Source organism: Onychostruthus taczanowskii, unplaced genomic scaffold (assembly GCF_017590055.1).
Source record: "Onychostruthus taczanowskii isolate IOZ18803 unplaced genomic scaffold, ASM1759005v1 scaffold17, whole genome shotgun sequence".
In the NCBI taxonomy this organism is placed as follows: Eukaryota; Metazoa; Chordata; class Aves; order Passeriformes; family Passeridae; genus Onychostruthus; species Onychostruthus taczanowskii.
In genome coordinates this window covers 2256202-2277862 of record NW_024498906.1, presented here as the reverse complement: position 1 = coordinate 2277862, position 21661 = coordinate 2256202, and the positions used below count along the sequence as shown (strand labels likewise).

The 21661-nt window shown below is 36.9% G+C and overlaps 1 protein-coding gene across 5 annotated transcripts in view; it reads right to left on the bottom strand.

Annotated features, from left to right (window-relative positions):
- CNKSR2 (connector enhancer of kinase suppressor of Ras 2) overlaps positions 1-21661 on the bottom strand; it is a 205411-nt gene that overhangs the window by 125591 nt on the left and 58159 nt on the right. For all 5 annotated transcript variants that reach the window (XM_041399957.1, XM_041399958.1, XM_041399955.1 and 2 more), the window contains exons 4-5: positions 19663-19750; positions 4588-4629 (exon numbers count right to left, since the gene is read on the bottom strand). In XM_041399957.1, the coding sequence (XP_041255891.1) occupies positions 4588-4629; positions 19663-19750 (130 nt within the window). The remainder of the gene's footprint in view (positions 1-4587; positions 4630-19662; positions 19751-21661) is intronic.

The window sequence follows — 21661 nt, the reverse complement described above, 5'->3', positions numbered from 1 at the left end:
TGTTCACTTCAATTTACAAGGTAAAGACTCTTGAAAGGCAGAAAGTGGTTACATTTTCTTTTTTTTTTCCCTTTTTTTTTTTAAGACTAGAAAATGATACCTTTGACAATGTATTTTTAGTCCATTATGCTTCTCTAACAAATATTCAAATATAGTGGGCAGGAGAAAATTATCATCACTGTGGTTTCAATAAGGCTCTTGGAAAAAGAGAACATTCTGATCCATTGCTTGTTTTCTCTTTTTCAATTTAGTAACTCTCTTTAAATTTACATAGCTCATTTGCTTTTGAAAAAACTTCTGAGTATTAGCTTCCCTCTGCAGATGTCTTTCTACAGTTTTCCAACTAAAAAAAAAATTGCATTTTCTGTTTGCAGGAAATGCAACCTAATTTTTAAAAAGGGAAACTCCTAAGAAACGTCTTTTTTTCTTATGGAATTAAATTAACTAAGTTAAAAGAAAAATTATTAAAATTTTTCATTTAAAACATTGTTAATCTGACTGAAGCCTGGCTTCTACTTTCTATAATTAGTTCTTCTAGCTTTGCTCTCCTTTTAATACTCTACTGTTTCACATGGATTAATCTGAACTGGTTATTTCCATCAAATACAGCCTTGAACAGCTGGATGGAATCAATGAATTATTCTTCAAGTATTTTAAAACTACAGTCAGAATTAACTGCAAGGATTAACATATAATTCCCCAAATAAGCAGATATAAACTGATAGCCTTTTAAGTTCAGCAATTTTCTAAATACTTTATCACTTCAAGTTAAATCAATATAAAGATTCTAAACATGAACTAGCAAGAGCATGGTAATTTTCAATTTTGAAGCCAGCACCACACCTATGGCTTATCCTTCCCTATTTAGGCCCCGTGTATTACTAAACCTGTTCTTCTTTAAGATATTAAAAAAAATACCACCTACTTCTGTTAGTATTATTTTCTAGTGCTATTTCATTTCAGTTTATATCAATAAATGATTAGTAGTATTATTTAACTATTTATTGCATTGCTGACTTAGTAAAAGCTGCCCTGGAAAAAATATACTGAGAAATGAAGCTGCAGAAATGCAAAGCATTTCTCTTTATTCATGAATATTTTTGAATTGTAATGAGCAAAACCCTACACACTAGTCCTGTGTGGTTTTATGCTTCTTGTTCCACAGAAACCAAGTGTTTCTGAGAATGAAGTCACAGAAAAAATCTCCAAAACTTTAAGAAATGTAGTTGTCTTTAAATAATTTTTTCAACACTCCTAGGACAAAAAATTGTAGAAAAGATTTTTTTCCCCAGACACACTTTGAAACTCCATTCAGAAGAAATTAACAAGTTCAAGTAGGTAATTTAATCTTAAAACTTCATAATTATTCAATCAGACCTTTCTCCTTTAAATACATTTTATGTGTTTACTTGAATAACACAGATTCATTTCCTGCCTAACCCAATACCATAAGTGACAACCAAAATGCTTTTTTAAAGCATTTGAAACTCAAATTGCTTGGAGCAAACAAAATATGTCTTCCTTGAACATAATCTGAAGCTATAGAGTTCTGTGTCCACAAAATACCATTTCTTAAAAGCAGATCCTGAAAAGCTAACATGTGAATTCATTAACTGACACTGAAACATGCTATCTGCGGGCAAGGTGATTCAGCCATCTCCACATGTACACCCACACTGTCACCTCTGAACGAAAGAGAGCATTCATTTGCTTTTCAAAAAAAAAAAAAAAATCAGTGCTGTTAAAATATAAACACATGAACTGTTTTTTGGCCTGCCTAATTAAAGCAAACCAAGCAGTCATTTATTTGAGGATCTTGCCTACTTCACTGTGCTGTAGAGGAAGCCATGGAGACTCAGTGATGGGGTAACTTTGGAGGTTTCTTTGTACGTAATTCAACAGCGGAGGATGGCCTCACATCCCCGCTGTGCCCACGCGTTCTCTTGCTCCCCAGTTTGGCACAGGCTCACTCCAGGGGAAACAGGGCAGCATCTCCACAGGAGATCTGTGCCCACAGAGCTCCAGCCCTTGATCCACAGCATGCATCAAAAAAACCCACCCATTTCATTCCATGGACAATGGAGATGTTGAACCCAGAACCCAAAAATCTACGACTTTGATCCAACAGTCTGCTCCTAAGGTGGTAAGTATCTTGGTGTCCTGACAAGTAAGAGTACACAACTGTCCTTTTTTTTTTTTTCATTTCTGTAGCTCTAGTTCTATTTTACTTACATAAGAAGGATCTCTTAAAATTTGACTTCAATCTTAAGTAAGAACAATACCTTGCAATAAGGATTTCCTTATGCTAATTGCATAGAATGCTAATTGATTGTTAGCAATTTCCTTTCATTTTTCCGAGAAACTTGCTTCCTTGTGCCATGAAGAAAAAGTGGTACATGAAATTACACGGGATGAGCCCACAGGTTTGAATTAAACTTCTTATCTAAGTCAGCTCACCAAACACAACTCTATGTTTGTATCTGATCATGCAAAGGCAGCTGGATGGGATGCTGGTCAAACGTCACTTCAGATGCGAAATGGACTCTGAAAATGGATTTGGAATGCTGTGATTTTGGAATTTAAAAAGAGAGAATTTACTTTCTCTCCTACAATATCTGTGCACATGTCCCCTCAATCTTTCCTATTTTTCCCAGTATTTCTTACTCAAGGTTCTTTCTGTGCCTTTCCCACAATTTACTGCTGTACTTTTTGTATCAGAGAAACTCATTTTCACTGTTGGATTGCTCTGTTCAGATTGTCTAATGGGCTAAACCCACGACACCTTTTTCTATCTTCCAAGGAAGAGGGCTAGAGGGAATTGTGATTGCTTTCAAGTCCAATTCTATCATCAACTTTTTCACCTGCACATGTGAAAAACTACCTTTCAAACTGAAAATATGATCAGGATCTTGCCTACTATGATCTCAAATGCCATAATTTAATTATTTAGTCACAGATTTACCTCTTTTACCAATTGCTTTTGGTCAGCCTTTCCCCCATCAAATCCCACTGATCAGCTGATATGCACCATGGACAGAAATGCTCCGAGTTACATGTAATCCATATAGTTGTGTTTAATCCTTGTCGGTCATTTTTAACCCACAGCTTCACTAAGACATTCAAGGCTCTGTTTGTGCTCATCTTTCCTTTCAAGCTTGAGCAGTGATTGCAGAAGGTACATTTATACCTATATCCACCTGTGACCACAATGAAGTTACTGCAGACTAAAGAAATAAACCTACGAGAGTCTGAATGATGTAAGATAACTTTTGAAACCTGTCTCGATTTTGTGTACTCATGTATCCTGAACTAACCCCTCTCAGTTTCTTTGAAACTGTCTGTTAATGACTGTATAAAGTGATGTTTCCACAGCCCTAAATTCTGGCAGCTTCCTTTACAATCCATTCTGCCAATTTGTAAATGGTATATAGTGTATACAGAAGGTTTCAAAACTCTCAGCTCTTACAGCAGACAGCAAGCATGCTTTGAAAACCAGGCTATATGTATAGATTTCAAACTCAAAACACTTGAACTTCTGCTAAGATTATGTAATAAAAGATTTTATTACTTAAATACTTGCAGAGGTCGACCTAGTGTAGATGACGATGTCAGCCTCACTACATTTGCTAATTCTTTATGTCTCACACCTCAAAAAATGTCAGTGAAACTTAAAAATACAAGGAGACTTTTTATTCCACATCACTGTGAAACCAAAGCATCAAAAGCTTACAGGATTCAGCCTGCCAAGCATTTCATACAGGTACACTATGAATAAAATGAATAACAGAAAAAAGAAGTATTTCAACATTTACTGGGAAGATTACTTAAAGAAATGCAGTATTTTCTGGCTTATGCTCTGGTAATAAGAACAGTAAGATACCAAAACCTACCTGAACATGAAATAAATTAAACTAATTCATTACTCACCCTTAAAGAGATTATCTTCACTTCTAACTTTTAGAAACAAGCTGTGGGTTAACTTAATACTCACTAAAACTCAGTCACAACTTGAAATGCAATTTAATACCCGATATTTGGGTGCAGCTCTCAGACAAGGTTTACTCAAGCTTTTGACACTCTATACACCAGCCTTTCAAACTCTTCATGTTTTCTGATGCCCTGATAACTTTCATCTGCTTTATTTACCATAAATAGCACTAAAGATTCTTGGAAGAGACTATATTGTATTTATGCTGAGAATTCAAAAGTAAACATTGCATTAGTTTTCCTATCATTAGGCTATCTCCTGGCTCCTATGAGGAATAAAGCTGTATAAATTAAGCCACATCACTAAAACAAACATAAATTATTAGAAGCCTAGCAACCATCTCTCTTTCAAAAAACTGCCTTTTAAAACATCACTCTTCTCATCATGGTTTATAAATAACAGATGGGCCTGAGCCAGACAAACACAAACCCGTTCAAAGCTCTTGACCTGCTCACAAGTAGTTCCATAAACTCACTCATTCATACCCAGTCTAGTTAGTTATCAAACTGGCACTGCGTACAAAAAGCACAAAACACACAGCTCTAAAATTCTATGTGGTCTACACAAACGTGGCTATGAGAAATCCAAATGGTACTCACCACATGAAGAATTTTGTTCTCTGTTTCATATACTGTGCAATCCTGAAAAAGGAAAGGAGAAAAAGCAGGTTAAATTGGTCCAACCATTTTCCATTCCTTGACTTACCCTTAAAGGAATTGAATTGAAAAGTCCTTAGGATGAAACAAAATATTTCAAAGACTTAGAATGGAAAGAAAGTGTAAAGCTACAATTGAAAGGAAAGGAGATACTGGTAAATGTTTATATATATTCACCAGCTCTAGTTGCTTCCTTCCTTGAGACAGACAACACTCTCCCCTCTTTAGATGCTTTTGGCATGTACCAGATAGTCACATGTCTACCACCCAAGTGCCTTCCATCAGCCGTCTCTGAGCATGGACAAAAATGACCTGCTTGTAATGGTCCCACTGGAAAACAGAGATACCAGCAGCAGCCTAAGTGACTGAGATGAACAGTTCTTGCTGAGCTGACATTTTTGCAGACTGCTGAAGAAGGGAAGGAGAACCTTGGTGGAGAGGGAAGAGGAATTCATTGTTTATAACACACCCTGACAAGAGGGAGGAGAAACAGCACACACAAACACACACACGAGGCACACCCAGCCTGCTGGGACTGTGGCTACATTCTCATTGCCTCACGCAGCATGAGAGGCAGCCTCCATAACCAGCACCAACAGATAGGAGGCTGGGACTGCAAAGGTTTTTCTGACAGGCCAGAATCTCAGGGGATATAAGGAAACAGAATTCCCAAGGCAGAGAGCACATGAAATATAATCAATATTGGTCAAAGAACCACTTCAGTTCATTCAGGTGCTGTAACTCTGTGGTAATTAGTGCACGCTCTGTTTAGAACAGATGCTTTATATCCTATCTAACAAACCACATGAAAGATGTGACTAAGTTTTCATGTTTAAAGTCTCATTTTAAAATCAATTTATCCTGCTAGAAAACCAACTTTTTTATATGCAACTGTTTAAAAAAAAAAAAAAAAACCAAAAAAAAAAAAAAAAAACCAAAAAAAACCCCAAAAAAACCAAAAACAACAAACCCAAACAAAACCAAAAAAAAAACCCAAAACAACTTTTAGTCCATTAAACACTTCAAGTGTTACTCAGGCAAGAAAAGCCAATGTGTCCTTAAGCTTTATATAAAGCCACGTATGCAGAAGTAGAAGGTTGACTGGGAGGCATTTTCCTAATAACAGCTGTTGGCATTCAGGAAACATTTGCCAGTAAGTATAGCCGGAAAGAAAATCTAACACATTTAATTATATGCAGACATCAATGAAGTATTTGCAATCTTAGTAGCAAAACACACATTTCATTGTTATATGTGGGAGGGCATGTAACATTTTCAATCTGGATACATCTATTTTCTGCATGGTTACTTATGAATCATTTTGCAAAAATACAAGGAAGAGATTGCAACATTTACGTTAAAGAAAAAAGTGCTTTTAAGAAGACATAATAATTTCATTGGTAATAGGAAGAGTTTACTATAAGTTTAAACACTCAGTTTAAAGAGGATACTGTTTGAGAAGTGTCACTACTAAGGGAAGAAGGATTTCATTTCAAATGCTGTAGGGGTTTACGACAAACAAGAAAGCAGTGAATAACAGAGAAATATTGCTGAATCCTTGAATTGAAAACTCCCCCACAATCATGAAGGAAGCTAAAGAAATATGTTTTCTTCTGACAAACCAAGACTATGTATAAAAAAAATTTAAATACTTCTGAATCCACAAAAGATAGTAAAACAAGTGAAAACTTCTCAGGCATCCAGTCTATTAATAGATTCACCCTGAATTTCCCTTCTCAACACACAATTCCCTACGAATCCAGGGTCTGAGTAGAAGAATTGCTAAACAAGTTCATCACATAGCAACAGCAGATTTTTGATACTACTTCTTCACATCCAGGGAAGAGAAAAATTAACAGTTCAGTAAACCATAAAAGACAGAAAGACTGGAGGACAGACACAATGCTTAGGTAAAAATACAATTCCAAAATACACCTTTTCTATACATGAAAGACATCCAACTAAACATAATTCAGGCACGAACTCTGGGAAATGTGCAGGAATGTCAAGAACCATGATGGCAACCCAGCGCAGCCCTGAAGTCTAGGATTCAAAGAAACTTAGGAAAAGGTCACCAAGATGATCCCTGCAGCTTGTTTGCACTTCCTGCAGCCATCCCTAGAGATGAGGGCTGAGACTGCTTCTGAACAACCCCAGGAGCAAAAGCCACATGCCACTTTCTGGCACAGGGAACAGCTTATTTCCCCGTTGCTGCCCTGTGCTTTGTCTTTAAGCAAGAGCTGAAGATAATTGTGCCCACCCTCCACAAACACCCCTTGGGTTTACTGCTTATTACTGGGGGCCTCTACCGTTTACAGTTATTGCTTTTTTATACCCATTTCATCTCACCTAAAAGAGCTTAAAGCACCTGAGAACTATAAAAAGCCTCTAACTATGCAATTAGAAATAAATTTTTATTCTTAGTAGCAATACCACCCACACCTGGAGAATGGCTTTTTCTTCCATACAAGCCTATATCATACTCCTGAAAGATTTTCTTTAATATCTGTTTAACTAGAGTATCAAAATATTGCAATTAAGGTAAGAAACAGATTATATGCAAGTTTGACATCAACTTTTTTTCTACTTTAGAAAAGCAAGAACACACACAAAAATCCGCAACCAAGCTTTACTCCTACACAAGCTAAAAATTTGCTATTCTCTTAGTTAAACCAATACTGTGATTATCCCTGAACTGAAAGGCACAGTTACAGCAAGGAGGAGATGTACTACTTCTACCTGTTTATTCTCTGAACTTTGCATATATAGTCACTGCCATACTGTAAGTATAGCTAGGCTATGTGATCTTGTAATCAAACAAAAAAAACTTCAGCTGAAACACTGTAAGGTTATCTTCTAATTGTGGATTATTTTCTAAAACATTAATGACACACATTGTTAGCAAAGAAAAAAAAAAATAAGTTGTGTTAATTTACATTTCCTGGAGATACAGTCAAATACTGGCCATTAGTAGTTTAAGGGAGAAAAATGGAAGAGTATCATCCACAAGAAAAAGGAGAGATTTAAAAGGGAAATATGACAGAACAACTTTATGACTAATATCAGATCTTCATGGTCACTCTTTCCAGCTCTGCCTCATGCACAAAAATGGCAAAAGGGACCTTTGTCACGCAGCTGGAACTAGGCTAAAATCCGAAGAAAAGAGAAACAAGCACTCTAAAACTGAAAGGAAAAAAAAACCAATAAGGGAGGAAGATAAGAGCAGCAAGAACAAACCACACAAACCAAGGAGTGGGTTCTTCTGCATTTTCAATCCCAGTATAATTTCAAAACCTAATTTTAAGACAGCAAGACCTACACCACACTGTAGGTGAGAGGCATTGCTTATTTCTTCCAGAAGTTCTGACCTTCATAACCTTCACATGGTTTCCACAAAAAAAAATTTAAATTGTATCTGCACAGATCCTACCATAATGTCATAAGGAATAATTGCTGAGGACATTTATATTAAACCCACTGAATCAGATAGCACTGACCGGTGACAACACTGCAAAATGCACACATTTTACCCATGCTACCCCAGACATTGCTGGAACAAATCAGACATGAGACAACATATATAAAATACAAATATCTGTGGTCATTTTTTGCTTTCAAAATCAGCATTTATGATGCTTTATTTTTCCTTTTTTTTTTCTTCTATCCTCAGTATTACTATCATCTTTTTAAACATTTGTCTTAGTATCTCACTGAAGTGGGGAATGGGATCAGCTAATTACACTAGTACTTTTCTTACTGTTTGTTTTCTTGTCACCCACATTGATTAAGTCTCAACTCAACTCAAAATGTGAAGAACTGAGATACAGACAACCTGCCAATTTACCTTACTGCTCCCATGTCCCACAGATAAAAAATGTTCATGCAGTTCTCCAGTACTGTGCGATAAATATTCTGCAGAAAACATTTCTATTTTTGCATCTATATGATCTGGTTTACAAGTCCAAGTTGGCAACCTGTCAAATTACCTATTGCAGTTACCTGTCAAACACTTATCTCAGGATACTTGCAGGCTATAATCTTAAAACTTTCCACCATTATTACCACTACTACAACTATTATTATTCATGGTTTTGCCATGTATTCGAGGCAGCTGATGCACTGCACTCTTCTTGGCAGTCTTAAGTTCCTGTCAACTCCACAACTTTACTTCAGAATAAAATTATCCTAGTTCAGAAAAAGAAATATATACATAGAAATAATTTTAAAAAGAAGAAATGCAGAAATATATTCATTAAATCTTTCACTAACATTTCAGCATTTCTAGCAATCCTTATATCAGAGTACACAAGAGATGGCATGGACTCCTTTAATTATATTTTCTTATTTAGCAGAATGCCTTAGTTGCTCATGTATATGTAGACATCCTAATATATTTTTTCCTATAAGGCAAGGCAAATTCCTAGGCAGAACTGATATAGAAGCAGACTACATGATTTTCAGGAACAAACTCCAAATGTCACAATTGTCAGGTAACATATTAACCAAAAAATGTCCTTTGTAAATGCATATTATAGTAGCATTGCCTAAAAAGGCAGGCCGTGTGATTGATTCAACTGGAGCAACTTGTGAAGAGCAAGAGCTTGCCATGAAACCATCAATTCTCTGGGTAGCTTTTTATGATGCTTGTGGTGGAGTTTACTCACTTATTTCTTCATTTATTTCTCTCTGCAGTCCAACTGAATTTACAGGAAGTTAATTATGATTAACAAGGCGATTAAGCTTTTTAATACATATTTATGTATGTGAATATTTCACTGTTTTTTCCAGTATGTGGCAGATAAAAATGGAGATAATTGTGTCAGGAACACCATTTAAAAAGTGGTAGTAAAACTACCTGGAAAATGCATGAGTAATCCCATTCATCTTCCATGTCTAGTTTCAAGAGGGCTAGATTTTACATACTGCTTAAAAACGTGTCTGATAGAATTGCTGTCACCATTGTTTTTCAAGTCATGCAAAATATTCTAAGCTATGCAGCTCCAGTTTTCTATTTGTAACAAAAAGAATGAATTACATGATTGCTTAAAAAGGGGTTCAGACTCTCATAAACTGCCAAACCTTTGGCATAAAACCCTCTTGAGCAATGTAGCCATTGGCTGGAATTAAGCCAAACAATCCTTTACATCCTTTTGCTTCTCAAATTGATTAAAACTGTAACTTAATGCTTTAATAGCAGTGTAAGTCAAATGGATGATCTGTTGGTCGTGCTACTTAGCAACAATAAAAAATAATTAACTTGAGAATGCCCAGATCATAACTTCCAGCCCCTTCAGTCTCAGTAATGCAAAATAAGTTGTTCTGGCTTCAAGGTGCCTGTTCGAGTGTCACTAGGTCTTGGGAATTTATGTCACTGGCTCTAGAAGGGCTCATTTGGCTGGATTTCTGCCCAATTCAGCTAAAGCAAGAGAGAGAGCCACAACACTGAGTTCTACTGGAGTCGTCACTGAAGATCTTCACAAAAGTTCTCAACAATAATGATGACAAAGTCTAAAGCTTGGCCAACACATGAAGGTAGCAGAAGTTTTATAATCTTTAGTGTACTTTCATTCATTATTATCTTTTATCACTTTTCTCAAAGACACTGGTACATAGTTTCCAAACAGGTAAAAGGGTAAGACAGGTTGAGTTCACTTAGCCTTTCACTAATTAGAAAATACATTGAAAATATATCTAATACAGCTGATGGCAGGAATAAACAATGACAGTTTTGAAACAGTAGATTTGAATGAATGATATCCTATAATGGTTTGGGCTGGAAGGGACCTTAAAGATCATCTAGCTCCTAAACCACTCCCATGAGCAGGGATGCCACCCATGAGACCAGGTTTCTCAGGGCCCCATTCAGCCTGGCCTTCAACACTGCCAGGGATGGAGCATCCACAACTCCTCTGGAAGACCTGTTCCAGTGCCTCACCACCCTCACACTGAAGAATTTCTTCCCAATATCTAATCTAAAACTGCCCTCTCTCAGTTTCAAGCCATTTCCCCTTGTCCTGTCACTACATGCCCCTGTGGAAAGTCCCTCTCCAGCTCTTTTGTAGTCCCCTTTAGGCAATGGAAGGCTGCTTATAAGGTCTCCCTGGAGCATTTGCTTTTTCAGGCTGAACACTTGGGCTGTCTTCATAGCAGAGGCACTCCAGCCCTCTGATCATCTTTGTGGTGTCCTCTGGAGTCGTTCCAGATCCACAACAGATCCACATCCTTCTTATATGGGGGCCCCAGAGCTGGATGCAGCACTGCAGGTGGGGTCTCACAAGAATGGAGTAGAGTGGGAGAATCACCTCCCTCAAGCTGCTTTTGAAGCAGCCCAGGATATGGCTGCCTATGACAAAATGCTGTGTTCTGTAGAGCATGATGATTGGAAAACTGATGGAACCCTGCTTAGACTGTGATTCACAGGTATGTCTGGGTAATTACTGGAATAATAGAATACAAACTGCCAGATATACAGCTCCATTCAACCCTCTCCTCCAACCTCCCTTTAAAAGTACAAGAAGCAAAAAAATCTTAAATGTCCCAAAAGCTACAGAAGCTGGTAAGCAGGTAACAGCCTCCTCTGGCTACATGCTAAGAAATAAGAGCATGACACAGTCAGCCGTTTCCTGATGTGCTTTACCACATCTTATATTTTAAGAGGTCTGGCAGGTTGTTGGATACATACAAAAGGTATGGGCCTGGACACTGAAAATTACAAATGTTTGGAACAGAGAGAGAAGGAAAGGAATTGCATTTCTTCTGTTTCTTACCTAACTAAAAAGCAATAGCAAGCTCCTCCAAGCTATACAACACAGTGCTTGCACAGGTAGCCCTTGGCTGCTGCCACACAAAATTAAATTTTAAATTTACACAGACACTGTTAAAATCTACACTGTATTTCTAAGCAACCATCCCAAAATATGCTATTTCTATGACTTTCTTTCCATTGGGCTGCTCAAAAAGTCTCCCATTATGGCTGTTTCAACTGTGACAGTCCCAGGGAGCTCTATCCTCAACTCTCCCCTTTTCTGCAATCTCTTCCCTATTGCTCAGCAGCCTCCTAAAATCATGCTGCTTTAATTAGCATCTCTGTGTGGATGAGTCACAGATCTCTCAGCCCTTCTGTTCACATTCACAGTTCAGAATCTCCTTCTGGATATTTGCCACCAGCCCTAACACAGGATGCTGAAGAGCTGCAATCACGTTTCTTCCCCAACGCTCTCTGTTCCCCCTTTCTTTCCCTATCTCTGTCAACAGCTCCACTACCTTATGTCCCTCAAGCTCACAACCTGGGTGCCATTTTCAACTCCTCTTCGCTTCCCACACAAATCCTGTCGATTTTATTCCCACTGCTGTTCAGAAATATTTGCTTTCTTTCTCACTTATGCTACAGTTATTCAATTCCTGCAGTTTCTTGCCACTGGGTCTATAACATCCTCATTCTATTATAATTAATTCTCCTCCCCTCCACACTAAAGCCAGAACTCATCTGAACCTGCAGGACCCACTCTTTCCTTGCCCATTTCCTCGTGTATAACAACTGACAGAGGTGGGAGAAAGCAGAATGGTGAACAGGCATCACAGTAAGAGGAGAAGGAAAAAATCTTTATTGGGAAAATACAATGCAAGCTACTAAATAAATGCTTTAAAAAAGGACATTTCTTATGCAACCTACACACATGCTTCTAGAAATCTAGAGACTTTCCCTGAAAATGCAATAAACCTGCAGTACTCTAAGTTCATAACCTTGTGTACAAACTAATAGCAATTACCCAGATTACCGAGTACAAAGAATTGCTTTAATTTTATTTGAACAATCTGTGTGGAGTGGCACCTATCACCATAGTAACAGAATACTTCATGTAGAAATTTAATACAACTTACATAAATCACCCACAGACCAAGCAACTACTGGGAAAAATTGCTTGCTGGATTAAGAGAGATGCAATAGGTACATTAAGCTCTTTTATTCTATCTTTCTGAAGTAATTTTCCATTTCCAATTATTTCTCCACTCTGTAAAAGACATCAGGTTGCTTTCCTTAGGGATCTGGTCACATATTAATTCTTACTTTGCATGTAGAGAGTTACACCTCTTCCTTTTTTCTAAAATGAGCCAGCACACCATTCAGTCAGAAACCACAGTCAGTATTTCAGCACCAACTAAAATCACTGATACTTGCTCATATATCCTTCAGAGTCCAAGTGCTTACACGGTCTAAGTCAAATTTCAGCTGCTCGGATGATTTCTCTACTTGGTGACATTTTCAGAGGCAAAAAAAATCCATGGAAACTATCAACAGATGAGACATAGGAACTGAGGAAAAAAATGTACATCCAAAGGGGAAAAAAAACCCAAAGTCAAAACACTTCCCACATCTCCAAATAAGGCTTACCTCAACGCATCCAAAACTATTTTATTATTGGCATGCAAAATAGAGCTTGTAGCACAATGTATTGTGCAGTTCTTAAGTTTTCAATGTCAATTCCAAGACAATTTAGAGGTAAATAACTTCTTAATTTTTCAGTTCTGCTTTTCCTCTAGTAGTATCATGGTAAATAATCCTGGTTTTAAAAATACAAATTTAAAAAATGCAGCAAAATATTTCATGTTTTATATTTGTCTAGGTGGTTATTTTGCCAATAGAAAAAAATTAAATTATTTGAACTGAAAAAAAAGTACTAATATTTAGGTAGACGGCATTCCAGGCTCAGCTACAACTTCAATGTTTCACATTGGATCATCTCAAATGTATTAGTAACGGATTTAAGCAAACAAACACATATATGTCCTGAAATAAAGATGGACACTACACTAATTTATGCTTGAGGCTCTTGCTAGCTCCTTAGCAACACGTGGTTTCTGTAACTCACCATAGTGAACTGGAATTTGCTTCACTGTACCTGGTTACAGAGACTGCCCTGCCTCTGGCAAGGGAGATCAGTTTCCAAAGTAATGGAAAAGCAGAGTCTCAGGTTTCACATCTGCTGATATGACCAACACAATACATCATCATTAATCATGAAAGTTACCATGTATAAAGAATTACACAGCAAGAGTGGCACATCCTGTGAGCCTCATTCAGATGGAGACTGTGATGCCCCTCAGTGTGCCCAGACACAATGCCCACATCAGTCTAATAAAGAAAGCTTTTGTTTAAAGGAAACTTGAGATACAAAACCACATTTTCTCTCCTGTCTACACTTTATCTCTGTTTTCACCACTACTTTTCTGCTACTTTCTGCATGTGGTTCCATTAGTGGGTTCCATAGTCCCTTACTCCTTCACTGTCATCTTGACTCACTCAAGCTCCATTTCTTAGGAAAATTTAACAGCTGCATTGGTTTATCAACATATGCCCTGTCAAAAAGAATACTCTTTTTTCACAAATTAATCTGCTTTGTGTTTCATTTTTCCCCCATGTTCAGATACTGTCAATCATTAATCCAGAAGAAAAGCAAGCAAACAAAATAAAAAGCCTAAAATTAACAAAACAAGCCAGTACTAACTCATTTTTGCTTTCTGGTCACTAAGTTTTTTACATACTAAGCAACCTTGAGTATTTTAGTGGCTTTTGATTTTGGTTTGGTTTTTTTTTCCTTCTATCCCCTAGGAAAAAAAAAATTACTTTCTCTGAGAATGAAAAAGACAACAAATTCACCTTTACAGGGTGGCAGCTTCATAAGCTACTTTGAAAATGTCACATCACAGACGTATACAGCAGTACACAACTTTAGGAAGAAAACCCCATTCCTCTTTACAGCATTTATCTCAATGACAACTAGTGAGTCATCAAATTAGCTCTAGTAGAGGTTCATCCCAATAGACTGCTATTGACTTTTTAATCTTTCAGTTATTCCATGCCTAATTCCATTTCAAAAAGCACTTCAAAACTTACATCAAAAGAGAATATATATACAAGTAAGCAATTTCAAGGGGGGGAAAAAACTGTATAATCAAATAGCAGAAAAAAACTACCAGAATCAGAAAAAGGCAGCAATGCTAAGTACCTCAGGCATTTTTTACATTACATTAAATTACATCTGAAATTTTCCATAAAAGTGTGCTTTAAGAGAAATAAGCTACTTTACTATGAAAAAACATTGCTAAAGAGCATACATTTAAACTACTTTGATACAGCTTCTTGTAAACAACAGTTTCATGCTCCCACAATCCTTTTGTTTCTATTTTTGACTATATATACATTATACACATTACACGTTAACTTTTAAAAGTGAAGAGAATAACTGCACAGATCAGTATGTATCCTAAAACACCACTATTGAGAGCTGCTTTAAAACCTATAGAACAGAAAATCTTGCATAAGCACAGCACTTGAAGAATACAAGGTAAGTGAATTCCTGTCAGCATTACTTACAATGAGTTATAATATGAAGACCCTTTTGATTTCATATATATAGGCAGATACTACCTGAATTGTTTTCAAGGGGAGCTATTTAGTTATAACTTTCTGCCACATCTATCTATTTGTACACTTACCCCTTACCTGAACACTTATCAAAAATGGGGCACTTTGTATAAACAGTGTGCTATGCATATAAATAAAAAACTTTAAGAATGCGGCCTCCTCATCATGCAGTATTTTTATCTAAAAAAGGTGGGAAGGAAATTATTATTACCACAGCAGGCTAACAAAGTTTTTTTTCTGCAAACATATGGTAATAAAGCTGGGGTGGAAAGAATAATGCTAAAAATGTAAATAAAAAACTTTAAAATTTAATATGCAACTGTGTCCCTGCAATCTGGAGGCCCAAAGCAGCTTTAATGATGATCCAATCACAGCTTCACACCACTAAACTATTAAAATAATTTTATTAGCTAAAGATACCTGAGGTAATTAGCAATTTGGTATGACCTGAAATTTAAAAATTTTAAGCTATATTTAGTGAGTCCTTAAAGTCCTTAATAACTAGGACTTAAAAATAAAAGTGAGGAATTGTGATGGAAAAGATGAGAGATAATTTGTAAGACTGGTACTCAGGATATTAATTATTCTTCTTCATTCATGAATTTGATACTGTCCTTAACAAATGAATAGAAACACTTTATATCACTGCATTTGAATTCTGAGTCAGAGCAGGGGAACTAGGAAGGTAAATTTCCATCTTATCCTTTTAACTGGAAAACAAGCCTCTACTGACATTTCTCAGTGAAAGTTAACATTTGAAACATTTCTCTTTTGAGTTTACAGCCATATGATTACAAAACCCACAATGACATAAAAAATAGTGCATTTCCTAAGAAATAATTCGTGATCCTTTTCAACATCTTTTATCTGAAAAACGGCCATGGCTAAAAGCCCAACAGAAATATCCCCTGGGATGGGAAGTGCATCCATTGGGCAAGGGATGTATGGATGCTTTTTCATATCTCAAATTACTTTAAATGGGAAAAAAGTTCCAAACTTCTCCACTAAAGCAGTGCACAGAGCACTTCTGTGTGCTCTATAGCACAGCTTTTAGCTCAAAATCACAGGTGCCCATAAAGTCCAGACAGTGCATTTGTGTAGGATTGTCTTGGTCTCTCTTTGCTATCTTCCATCCTGGCTGCCACCTCCCAAATCGCATCACTCAGGTTCTCACCCTGTGTCATCCAAAATCTGAGGTTACCTCCAGAAGTTGCTATGAAGACAGCTGATGTCAGAAGTGTGCTCTGTGGCAACAATGCAAGAGAGACCCAGGTCAGCCAAGTGACTGCTCTCCATCTCCACCCCGGTCACACAGCATTGCTTCCACCACAGCTCTTCAAAGAGGTCTTTAGGCAGAGAATTAAATGCAGTGAAGCTTTTCTAAAGGAGTATTTACAGGCCTACAGCTATGCTTTTACTGCAACATACTCCTGAGTAAATCCCACAAGACACTAAAGCTGCAAGATAAACATCAGTGGTTTTAAAACTAAATAAACACTGCAAATCATTGTGAAAGCTGATTAAGGAAAGTAAAAAACATGTGATAGGGCTACTAATGATCACTATTAAAGAATAGTAAAATAAATAGGGTGTTCAGCAGAAAAGTTTTCTTTAACCGTCTGGTAACTTACAAAGTCAATATAACATTGTACTTTTCAGATATTCCCAAGATTTCCAGGGCTTCAATTTTAAAGAAGAAACCTTCTTTAGTGAAACTGTACTGAATTCCTGAGGAATAAGAGCACTGAGAATAATAATAAAAGCTATTTACAGATAGCCTAAGAAGGCAAGAAATCATCTGTTCCCTAAAGTTATCAGTGTAGCTACTGCTACCTGTCTAAACCAAAACGAGCACCCTCAAAAGGACCAGTTCTTGGCACCCTCTGAAGCTGAATAACCCAACTATCTAAGTCAACAGCAAGACTTTCATGAACACCATCAAGAACAGTCTCTCATGTTCTTCCTGCTACACATTTGTGACTGGAATAATTCTGTAGACACAAATCTAAATTCATGAATGGACCAAATGCAAACAAAGCACAACCCAAAGCAATCTCACAAACATAACCTGTTCACCCTTTAACATCTATTCTGTACCATGAAGAAAGAACAGGCCTTTTTATGCATAGCAGAGGAAACAGACAGTACAGATAATGCTCAGCCTTCAATTCCTACTGAGACAGACGTGTAGGACACAGAATGCAAGTAAATGGTAGCAAAAATAATAATAGTCTCATAGATTTCTTTGTTTTTTCAATTCTTTTCTTTTCCCCTCCAGTTTTTCTGCAAGGAAAGAGTTTATTATAAAAATGAACAAGAATTCTTCTGAATTAGAGAAGCCATCAGCAAGAAGGACAATCAAAACCTGCAGGAAGAGGCAGTGAAACAATATCCTAAAATCCTAAGGGGGAGGAAAAAATACCTCAGCCAAAATAAAGCAGCTGCATAGAAGCAGGTGATTTGTGCAGGCTACAGTGATAATTTGCAGTGGTCTGTGGGACCTGCTCTCACTGGCAAATATCCACTGCACACTGGCCTGTCAGGCCTTGGACAATGTGCAACACATATAGAAAACCTGATAGTTAAAACAAAGCATGTGTCTTCCCACATTTTATGCCAAAATCTGTCTCTAACTCCAGCTTTTCTAATTAATTATAACTTAAAACATAGACACTCAATAGCTTTTCTTAGACTTTATCCTTATAAGAGTGATGCAATACTGTCATTTTGCTTCATTAACCATTTAGCTCTGATAATGAAGGGGGCACCCAGTATAATTTAATTGTATGAAGAAATACAATATTACAATTAGCTTCAAAATGTGCAAAATAATTCAAGCAAGCCACCTTAGGTTTAGAGCTTTTTATTCTTCATCTTGACTATGGAATTGGTTTTTTTTGGTTTTGGTTAATAAATCTAAACATTGGCTATAACTTAAACAACACAAAAAATTCTTAATGGAACTCAGCTACTGAAGTTCTATTTTTAAATTTTACAAAAGTCTTAAAAAAGTTCAAAGTTATTAAAAATGTACAGACTGTATACCTTTCATACACCTTTAAGCATTATAAGAAGCTGTTCACTGCTGTTAAAAATAAAAACTGCAACACTGCCTTCTGTAGATTTTTTACAAAAAAACCCTAAGCTAGTAAGGTGCTATAAAATACTTTGCATACAAAAGAAAACAAGATTTTGAGACACAAAAAACACCCGATGAGGTGATATTGAAAGATTTAATTTACAGCCATAAGAAAGCACAATGAACAATCTCAGTGTGTTCAGTGAGCATATTAAAAAAACAGCAGCTAAGACATTTTGAAATGCTACATTGGAATGCATTTAAGTAGAGCTCAAACCACATGTGTTTGAGACTCCTAATGGAATTTTTCATTATCATTCCTCTGAATATAGCCCAATTCAATTTCAGTACATGCTTAAATTTAGGCATATAAATGCTCCTTTTGACTTCAAAGTATGGATTCATGAACTGCTTTCTGATTGCAGAATTATGTCGTTTTTGTGGAAGGTAAAAATGCTGTTCTCCAAAAGTATTAAATAGTAACATTTATTCTCATTCACACCGAAAAATACACCTACAGAAATATCAACCTACACCATGGTGAATTAGCAGTATCATGGATAGGGATGAATTTTTCAGATGAATTGATATTGACCTAATTCCTGGGAAATACTGCTGTGGTCGCTACTTTCCCCACTTTCTCATTAATAGGGGACACATGAAAATTGATCAGGAGGCTCTTTCCCTCATCTAAAAACTATCTAAAGACAGCAATGCACAGCTACTATGGAAAATGACCAGTCTGGACCGCTGAGTCAGAAGTTGAGTTCTTCTTAGTTTGGAGTGATGCTTGTGAAAACCAGAAAGTCTCCTCAGTGCTCCTACCTAGCCCACTCTTTCCTTTTTCTCTACTCCAACTTCTCCAGTGCAAACAATCCCTCAAATTCCTGCTTGGCAGCAAAGAGACTTTACAGTTCAGCAGAACAACAGACAGACACAGAGACAGACCTAACCCACACACAGAAGGGCAAGGAAGGTTCCCAGGTTTGCACCCCCCAGTGAAGCTCATTAAGCAAGTTACTTCTCAGTAACTACTGCTGGATTTCTTGAAGGTAGGATGTACAAAAAAATAATCTAAATATTCTAACCACCCCATGGCAACATGTTTCAACAGGTGCCTAGATGATACAAACTTTAGGAAAGAAAGGATTACTAAAGTTCAATACATATAGATCATTTGAACCAGACAGATAATTAAAATTTAAAGACAAAATATAAGAAATTAAAGATGCAAATTATCAAGCAGTTACCTCATTTTATAGTGATTATATTACAATAGAGAACACAAGTTAAATATTACTGCTGAGATATGCAGAGCCATATACACAGAACAACACAAACTAGTACTATAAAACCAGAAAAGAGAATTTTTAGAAAGCATTTACTAAATCCTAGTATTCCCTTATTTTGGTTGGACAATGATATAGCCAGTGTTAAACAAAATTGTGGGGAAGAAAGTAATAGCCATTTACAGTTCAGGAAAAAATAAACTGCTAAGCAGACTGTCTCATACCTGTTGTACTATTGTTGTTAGTTCCAGACAGAGTTGTATGACATTATTTCTTGTTACTGAGTAATCTGTGACAGCAGCAAAAGGTGATCTAAAAATAAAAGAAAAAAAAAGAAAAAAGTTGAATAGCACTAGCAGATATCCACTTGCAGTTTTAAGTTCCTCTTTCAGACACTCCATTTAAAAAAGCATTATTTCTAGCAGTTTACTTCTGGACTCCTTTTACTCCCCCAGAGGAAGCCCAGCTGGCCTTCTGCATTGGTTTGGGAATACCCTTACAAAGACAGCCAGAGGCATTACTTCCTCCTGTGATATGAATGCTGTCCAGATGTGAATGAGATCAGAGAAGCTTTTGGCTGATTCACTGGGATTCTTGGGATTTGATCTAATATCTGATGGAAGCAGAAGAGAGACTCGGAATAGGCAGAATCTTTATCTAGAGGGGGAAACAACATTTAAAGCCAGAGATGCATCAATGAATGCTGAGAAGTGGCTGCAAAGCCTAAACTGGAAACACAACCCAACATTCCCACACACAATGCTACAGTCAGAAATACTTAGTGAAATGAACAGTGTAATCCAACATCCACAGACCTTATCTGCATGTGTTCAAGCCTTTAAAAACTTCACATTAGGATGTTTAAAATGTTTGCCTACCTGGAAGCTTGCTTGCTTTCTAGAGGCACTGCTAAAATGCATTTGGTTAGTGAAGCTGGCAGTCATCTGATTTGTGTTCTACAAGCCTCTCAATCTGTAAGCTCATATATGTGACTTATATTTATTATTCAAGAAGTAGCCAAACACTAGGCAGGACTGTTATTTTCTCTAAGAGGAGTCAAGAACTTGACTTTATCAGTGTTGCAAATGAGGGTTTTATGGCCATTATTAGCATCACAAAGATAGCACTTGTTTCTAATATACCTGCTGCAAACATTTAAAACAAACAAAAAAACAGGTGGTAGGGAGGTTGTCTTTATATTAGTATGGGTGACTAATCCCTTCCCCAACTGGCTTCTTTCATCACTTCACACACAGCTGCATATACCTTGAAGAGTTTTACAGCACTGCTTGTTATTATCCCTTCCTTATTTAAGCCTGAAGGCATTTCCAGTACAAAGAACTTTGTTATAAGCAAGTCCAAGTGATAGCTGTAAATACTTTGTTTCCACTGGTACTAACAGGTTGCTAAACTACAGTAATTCTAAACACAGAGTTACTGAAATTTTAGTGCAGGCAGATTTGGAATTGTCCATTAATAACTCCATGTGAACTCCCCTACCTCTGATGGTTTCATCTTATGCTCTCTTTCTTCTCTAGGGCTCCAGCTGGGCAGTCCAGCCCTGATGGTTCATAAGACAGAATTAACTCTGAGGTGCTTAATTAAGTCTACCAGCTTTAATTTTATATAACACATCACACAATGACATACACTCTCTGCCTTTATTTTCTAGAGAGAAAACCAGTACGTGCTTTCAAAATGAAAGTACAGACTCTGGAAGCTAAGGTAAGTCCCAATAGGTGCCTTATGAAAGTTATTGGATACAGACATACACTCACAATTCAGAGTCCAAGTTTTCTGCAGCATATCACAACCATAAAGCAGGTACACACTAGAGCAGGCCAACCCACGGGCACACCAGAGATTATTTCTGAAGTTTAGGAGATATGAGAGCATATTAAAGGATGGAAGGTAACTCAACTGCTTGGCTATGAACCATAACTGAGTTCAAGAAGTATTTGGACAATGCTTTCAGGCACATGGTGTCATTCTTGGGGTGTCCTTTGCAGGGCCAGGAGTTGGATTCAACAATCATGATGGGTACATTCTAACTCAGGGTATTCTGTGATAATTGTGTTTGAAGAAGTACATTAGTCAAGATGTACAAAACATTGATTTTTCCTTCCATAACTGTAACTATCAAGGTTCTAAAATCTACCTGAAACCTGGATTTTAAAAGGTCATGTTCATTTAGGAACTTACTTTTATTGAAGATGAATGGAA